Here is a 7,918-nt window from a genome sequence, read left to right on the forward strand (position 1 = left end):
ACATGTTGGGTTATTTTACAGGTAGGGTGGCCACCAGTGTACACAATAAGCATTAGATCTCAGCAGGGGATGCTGGTGTGGGCTTATAATTCCAGAATTTAGGGCCCGAGAATCATAATTTAAGGTCATCCTGGGCTATGGTGTGAGGGCCTGTCTCCCAGATCAAAAAGGAACAGATGCATGGAAATATTCTGCAAAGTGACATACATTCATGTTCGGGAGTTCTTGCCCTGACAGTAGGACATTAATGCAAGATGCTGCTGGATTCTTCAGAACAATCCTGAAAGGGTTGTTCATTCTTTCTCTGCTTTAGTCTTTCCCTCATTTTCTTCCTACGAGTTACAAAGAGCTCATAGAGCAGAGAACCATTTGTTTTCTCATCCTGATTTTATGAAGAACAGAAAACCATACATATGTCTTTTGATATATATCATCTTACAGATACTTCTTGTCCAAGATCCAAACTGGAGTGAGCAAAGTTTGAAAAGTCCACTGAGGTCTGGAGAAATGGCTCAGTGGTTAAGAGCACTGACTGCTCTTCCAAAGGTCCTGAGTTCAAATCCCAGCAACCACATGATGGCTCACAACCACCTGTAATGAGATCTGATGCCCTCTTCTGGGGTGTCTGAAGATGGCTACAGTATGCTTACATATAATAAATAAATCTTAAAAAAAAAAACAGAAAAATCCATTGAGTCACTATTGCAACATTCTCGGTGACACCTCACAATGGCCAACAGGTCACCACACCCGTGCAGGGGTTATGCTTACATAAGCTTGCCTGAGTGTCTCTCTGCTTCCCACGTCTTACTACAACAGATTTCAAACCTAAGGATCAATGTAAAGATCTATGCACATACTGCTTTGAAAACAGAATATCTGGATGCTTTGTTGTGTTCATTTCAATACTCCAAGATATCAGAAACACGATGGAAGAACCAAGTCCCCAGTCTCACTCCTCTCATTTCCTCTGTAGATAAGTAACTTGAAAATTAATACTGTGACATGTTATATGTATTAATAATACATTAATATATTAATAAAAGATACCCTAGTATATTTTGTTTCAATTTCATATATCCTGAGATATATTAACCCAGTTCAGTCATTTCACCTGCTCTTTAGTATTTTATTATATAGCAGTTCATTTGTCCATTTTCCCACAGATGTAGTCTTAATTTGTTTTCAGTGATACAAACTGTGTTTACTGCCTGTTTCTCATGTACACCACAGCACACTTTGGGTACACATCTCGCGACAGAAATGCTGCTTGGTAGAGTGACCTGCCTTATTTGGACCATGCAACTCTAGGATAACAATTATTTTACTGAACAGTCAATGGCCTTTGGTTATATCTATTTTAAAATTTGAAGTTTTTGGACTGGTGTCATCAAGATGACTCAAGAAGATGTCCCCTGCTCGTCTATATCCCCCAAAGCCTATAGTTTTGGTGGACACTAAGGATAATGGTGCTTCTGTACTAGTTTGGGGATCTGGGAAGTTTTCAGATACCCATAGAACCCTGGACTGAAGAGGGACGTTGTGAGAGGAAAGACTCATTCCCCCCAGTGGCAGAATTACTGTGGCCCCAGCTAAAGACGAGAAACAACTCTTCCCGTTTTAGACTTGACTGCATATACACTGTCCTCAGTCCCACCTGTGAACACAAAAGTCACCAGGGACCAAACAAGAGCTCCTTCCCAAGCCACACAGTCTACAAACAATCCCGATAATCCTGGCCACACAGGGATTGCACGGGAGACACATCAATCATATTGGCCTGGGGCAGGCATGTCAACCAACCAGCCTTCAAACCCAGCCAGGTGCCTCTAGCAAGAAGTTATATGTGCCTGAAGACCCAGCAGCTGTCACGTTGTTTGATTAAAACTTGCTCTAGACACATTTCTATCAGCTAAAGACACAACAGGGTGAAGTCTTTACTGGCTAAGATCGGACTGTAAAGACTGGGAAAGTGATTGCTACAGCAGAGACATGAATACTGTACAACTCTGCATGGCTGACAAAGAATCAGGCAAACACGACCTCATCCGAAAAAGGTAAATGACCTCAAAGAAATCAAGATCTACAAATTGCCCGAATAAAAAGTAAAATGTTCAACATCCTTAATCATCAGGGAAATGCAAATCAAAACAACCCTGAGATTCCACCTCACACCAGTCAGAATGGCTAAGATAAAAAATTCAGGTGATGGCAGATGCTGGCGAGGATGTGGAGAAAGAGGAACGCTCCTCCATTGTTGGTGGGATTGCAAGCTTGTACAACCACTCTGGAAATCAGTCTGGCGGTTCCTCAGAAAATTGGACATAGTACTATCGGAGGATCCCGCAATACCTCTCCTGGGCATATATCCAGAAGATGTCCCAACCGGTAAGAAGAACACATGCTCCACTATGTTCATAGCAGCCTTATTTATAATAGCCAGAAGCTGGAAAGAACCCAGATGCCCCTCAACAGAGGAATGGATACAGAAAATGTGGTACATTTACACACTGGAGTACTACTCAGCTATTAAAAAGAATGAGTTTATGAAATTCCTAAGCAAATGGATGGACCTGGAGGGCATCATACTGAGTGAGGTAACCCAATCACAAAGGAACTCGCACAATATGTACTCACTGATAAGTGGATAATAGCCCAGAAACTTAGGATACCCAAGATATAAGATACAATTTGCAAAACACATGAAACTCAAGAAGAACGAAGACCAAAGTGTGGACACTTTGCCCCTTCTTAGAAATGGGAACAAAACACCCATGGAAGGAGTTGCAGAGACAAAATTTGGAGCTGTGACGAAAGGATAGACCATCTAGTGATTGCCATATCCAGGGATCCATCCCATAATCAGCTTCCAAACGCTGACACCATTGCATACACTAGCAAGATTTTGCTGAAAGGACCCAGATAGAGCTGTCTCTTGTGAGACTATGCCGGGGCCTAGCAAACACAGAAGTGGATGCTCACAGTCAGCTATTGGATGGGTCACACGGCCCCCAATGGAGGAGCTAGAGAAAGTACCCAAGGAGCTAAAGGGAACTGCAACCCTATAGGTGGAACAACAATATGAACTAACCAGTACCCCGGAGCTCTTGTCTCTAGCTGCATATGTATCAAAAGATGGCCTAGTCAGCCATCACTGGAAAGAGAGGCCCTTTGGACTTGCAAACTTTATATGCCCCAGTACAGGGGAACGCCAGGGCCAAAAAGGGGGAGTGGGTGGGTAGGGGATTGGGGGGGTGGGTATGGGGGACTTTTGGGATAGCATTGGAAATGTAAAAGAGGAAAATACCTAATTAAAAAAAGAGAAAAAAAACTAAAAAAAATAATAAAAATAAAAAGTAATACAAATAATGAACTTAAAGAAACTTCATGAACTGCTAGAGAACACAGACAATAGCACCAAGTGACCAGAAAGCCTTGATCCAAACTTAAAACTTGCAACCTGAAGTTTCCCATAGAGAGACTCAAATAAGTTACAGATATTCCACTTGAGGCCCAGCAGGATGTCTCAGTGGATGAAAATACTTGCCCTGCAAGCCCCATGACCTGATTTAGATTGCGGGAGCCTAGCAGGGTAAAAAGAGAAAATCGACTTCTGAAAAGTGTCCTCTGTTCTCTGCACACACAGTGTGGCATGTGGACTCACACTCATTCACACTAATAATAATGAATGAAAATTAAAACTAAAAAATAAATACGAAGTAAAAGAATAGTCCGTTTGAAATGAATCAGTTTGAGGTGATAAAAGAATGAGTTGTATACAACTTTAACATATAACAACATAAACATGAATATGTACACAATGAGAGCTCCAAAGCAGAAAAGAAAAAGAGACAGATTATTTAAATACCGATTGCTAATGTCCTGTATTTTGGCAGTAATTAGGACATTTAGATTTGTGATGCTTCAAGGTAAAGTAATATTGACCCTCAAAATACAACCTAGAGATATGGCAATCAAATATCAAAAGACAAAAAAAACAAAAAAACAAAAGAGAAGAGCAGTAAGAAATTTCCTGTCATATACCAGACTTTCAACAGTAACTAGAGAGGGAGGGGGAAATGATGGGCTCAGGATCCTGAAGAGAAACAAAGCTCTACTCAAGCAAAGCTGGAGAATCTTTCCCGCAAAGATAATGGAAGTAGGGGCTGGAGAGATGTTTCAGCAGTCAAGAACACCTGCTGCTCTTGCAAAATCCCTGGGTTCAGTTCCCAGCACAGGTATGTAATTTCAATTCCAGGGAATCCCACACCTCCTTCCAGCCCAATTAGTTCTCAACCTGTAGGTCTCGGCCCCTTTGATATGTGATATCAGATATCCTGCATATCAGATATTCACATTATGATTCATAACCATAGCAACGTTACAGTTATGAAGTAGCAACAAAAATAAAGTTATGGTTGGGGGTCCACTACCACATAAGGAACTGCATTAAAGGGTCGCAGCATTGTGAAGGTTGACAATCACTGTTCTAGCCTCTGTGAGCTTCTGCATGTATGTGGTGCACATACATACCTGTAGGTAAACTAATGATACACATGAAATTTTAAAAATTTAAAAAGAAATAAGTGAGATAAACACATTGTCAGAAACAATGCAGAGGGGAGTTATCAGCACTGGTGATGACATGTAAGGCCGACCTTATAAGAAATAGGGGTGAAATCACAGGAAACTAGTTGCCAGCATGCATGCATAAAACTCACTGGTAAGCATTTGCAATCAAACTTCCAATGCAGTAACACAGGAAGGGTGGCAGACAGTCAGTGTAACTGGCGTGCGCAAGCTAGAAATAAAAAGGACCATAACCGCCATATCTTGCTATTAAAAAAGATTCAAAATACAGCATTAAGACGTCAGGAAAATACAAGAGTGGTTCTGCATGTTACTGAGATTATCTGTGTCAAGCAGGCCATTTTTAACTGTGTTCCGTGTTATATGTGAGCTTCACAGTTACCACACATAAAAGGAAAAGTAGAATAAATATGAAAAGGTGAGCAAAAAAAATCATAGCACGTGGCTGCAAAAGAAAACACAGAGAGAGAGAGACAGACAGACAGACAGAGACAGAGAGAGAGAGAGACAGAGAGACAGAGACCTATAGACAGACAGACAGAGAAAGTAGGAAATCAAGTCATATGTGACAGTGTAAATAAACTCAGTGGACAATTTACTAAGTGGAATGAGCCAGACACAGAGCCTACTCTGGCTTTGCATGTGGAATGCACAACCTCATATTTACAAAGTGGCAGTTATGAGTGGCTGAGGGGTGAGGACAACAAGAAGTCTAGAGAGCCTTTCAAATATCACGAGGCATCGCTAGGATGAGAACCACGGTGAGCCAGCATGCAGCACAGGACTAGAGCTAACCCTGAGATCTGTCAAGATGGAAAAGGGAAGTGTTCCTTTCCCACCACACACTAAAATGGCAACTGTGAGGCTATGGGTTTGGTAATTAATTCAGTTGGGATAATCACTTCATAATGTACACATATATTGAATGCCATAACAACATATATAAAATGTTTGTCAGACCTACCTCAAAAAAGGTGAAAAAGATCATAATGTCGCATTTTTCTTGTTAACAGCCTTGTCTTGATCTAAGCAAAAAGACTTCAACACACACTGAGGGGCTCAGTAGAAAGTGCTTACAGAAAGTGGGTTTCTCTGATAAGACTGACAACCAAAACTGTTACAAGACATAAATATATGTCAAAAGAAAGAGTGTGACCTTTAAAGTCATTCAATTATCATTGAACAGAAAGTGATAGAAATAAAACATCTCACTTTGGGGCTGGTGAGATGGCTCAGTGGGTAAGAGCTCTTCCAAATGTCCTGAGTTCAAATTCCAGCAACCACATGGTGGCTCACAACCATCTGTAATGAGATCTGATGCCCTCTTCTGGGGTGTCTGAAGATGGCTACAGTGTACTTATGTATAATAATAAATCTAAAATAAAAATCTTGCTTTGTGAAATGGGACTGTACTTGTGCATTGCCTGATCAGAGGGAGCTCTGGAGCCTGCAGCAGGAGCCAAGGGCTTGTATTTAGGCTCCCTTGGAAGGCATTAGTTGGTGCTCCAGGCAGGATGGAGTGCCAGAAGGCTTTGGAACTTTGGAATTTGCACTTACACACTTTTCCCTTTTCTCAAAATGCCCATAAGGAGGAAATGTCTCCGTCTATCTACCAGCAAACTTAGATACTATGAGTACAATCTGAGATTGCATGGCAAGGGATAGCCCATGCTTCTAAAGCCAGAAGCCATTCTGCGATAGGGCACATTGGAAGAAGCTTAGGAAACAAAGACATTGAGAAGTCATTCGGAACAAACTATTCTTGAGTTGTTTTCATGTGCATGTGCTAAAGTCTTACTGATAATGGCATCTGCAAGTTCCTTCACTTCAGTAACAGACTGTCTTTTAAAGCATTAGTACCCTCCGTCATCACTCAGCTTATGAGTTAGTGCATCTTGGGAGTGTGCCAAGATCTGTTAGAATTGAGATTCAGAAAGACATGCTTTAGTCACCAGCTCCAGTTGCTATGATCAGCTAGTTTTAAAAATAAACTCTTTTGATCTCATGACCCTCTGGTCAGGTGATGTCGTGACTTCCAGGAATGGAAGCACTTGCCTGTGTGGATAAGCTAAGTACCTACAGACCGTGGAGGAAGCATGCTGTTCAGTATAGAGCTCTGATGGCTATGTGACCGGGCAAACTGAGTAGCTGAGATCAGTCATATGCTAGAGCTGGACGGAGCAAGCCAGGAGCTAAGTTCACGCACACACACACACACGCACATGCACACGCACATGCACACAAGCACACCCACACTCCTCCTCACTCAGCTGCTCAATTGTATGTTATCTGCCTTCTGTTAGATATCTAAGGCTTTACTTGTATAACAGAAACAGCTCGGTTATTTCAAATTGTCAAATACCCACCATTTCAAAAATGCTTTAATCTTAAAGAAAATTTTAACAAGAGGAATCCATGCTACTTACAGCCCAGCTGACGACAGAATTTCTTAGACAGCTCTAATAATTTATCCTTCACTCTTGCAGGAACGGAAAGTGAGTTGTTATATCCATTATTTGACCAGAGTGATGTCAAGCCTTCAGGATTAGCATGGCGCCCAAGTTTGTAACTCTAAACTTCTTTCTATAGATGTATGGTTAAGAGCTTTCTAAAGCAACAATGTCTGATCTCAGCTACTCAGCTTGCCCGGTCACATAGCCATCAGAGCGCTATACTGAACAGCATGCTTCCTCCACGGTCTGTAGGTATTTAGCTTATCCACACTGGCAAGTGCTTCCATTTCTGAAAGTCACGACATCACCTGACCAGAGGGTCATGATGGCTTTAAAAACAAAAAAATATTCTTCAAAAGTAAGGCATGAAAAGTATTTACCTGATAATTTTGAGTATTGACCCAGTTTGCAGAACTGTTTATTTTCTGAATCTCTCATGTGTGCCTCAGTGTATCTTTAATGCATTTAAGCGACTCATAAGCCAATTTCTAGAACTCGGTATGAAAGCCAAGATGACCTTGAACTCTTCCTCCTGCCTGGGCATCCCAGGTACTGGGATTACAAGCCTTTGTCAGCCTGCCCAGTTTTTGTTGTTGTTGTTGTTGTTGTTGTTGTTGTTGTTGTTGTTTCTGTTTGTTTGTTTGTTTGTTTTCAAGGAAGAAACAAGTAACTCTTGCCTGGTTGAAGTTACAACAGTTCCTGTAGAGACCTCAGGGAAGGGTCACTGTTCTGGGAGCATTTAGGCATGGCTCCGCCCTCATACCCCGCCCCACCGCGCAAGGCAGAGGCAGAGGGCCAGCGACAGACGTCTATTCTCTGCTCCTATTGGCTCCGGGCACACGCGCCACACACGCTGGTTGGCCGCCTGGCCGTTG

General features: G+C 41.9%; 1 protein-coding gene across 4 annotated transcripts in view; it reads right to left on the reverse strand.

The window, feature by feature from the left end:
* Positions 1–7,918, reverse strand: part of Sun3 (Sad1 and UNC84 domain containing 3) — a 32,949-nt gene that overhangs the window by 24,615 nt on the left and 416 nt on the right. Inside the window, exon 1 of one of the 4 annotated variants that reach the window (XM_006514597.4) lies at positions 7,424–7,884. The exons of 2 other annotated variants lie outside the window; for them this stretch is intronic. In XM_006514597.4, coding sequence (XP_006514660.1) covers positions 7,424–7,481 — 58 coding nt within the window. In that variant the 5' untranslated portion in view covers positions 7,482–7,884. Of the gene's footprint in view, positions 1–7,423; positions 7,885–7,918 lie in introns of those variants that run through there. One more of the 4 variants, XM_030245703.1, reaches the window with a different exon arrangement.

The sequence above is a fragment of the Mus musculus genome, chromosome 11 (assembly GCF_000001635.26).
Source record: "Mus musculus strain C57BL/6J chromosome 11, GRCm38.p6 C57BL/6J".
NCBI classification, from domain to species: domain Eukaryota; kingdom Metazoa; phylum Chordata; class Mammalia; order Rodentia; family Muridae; genus Mus; species Mus musculus.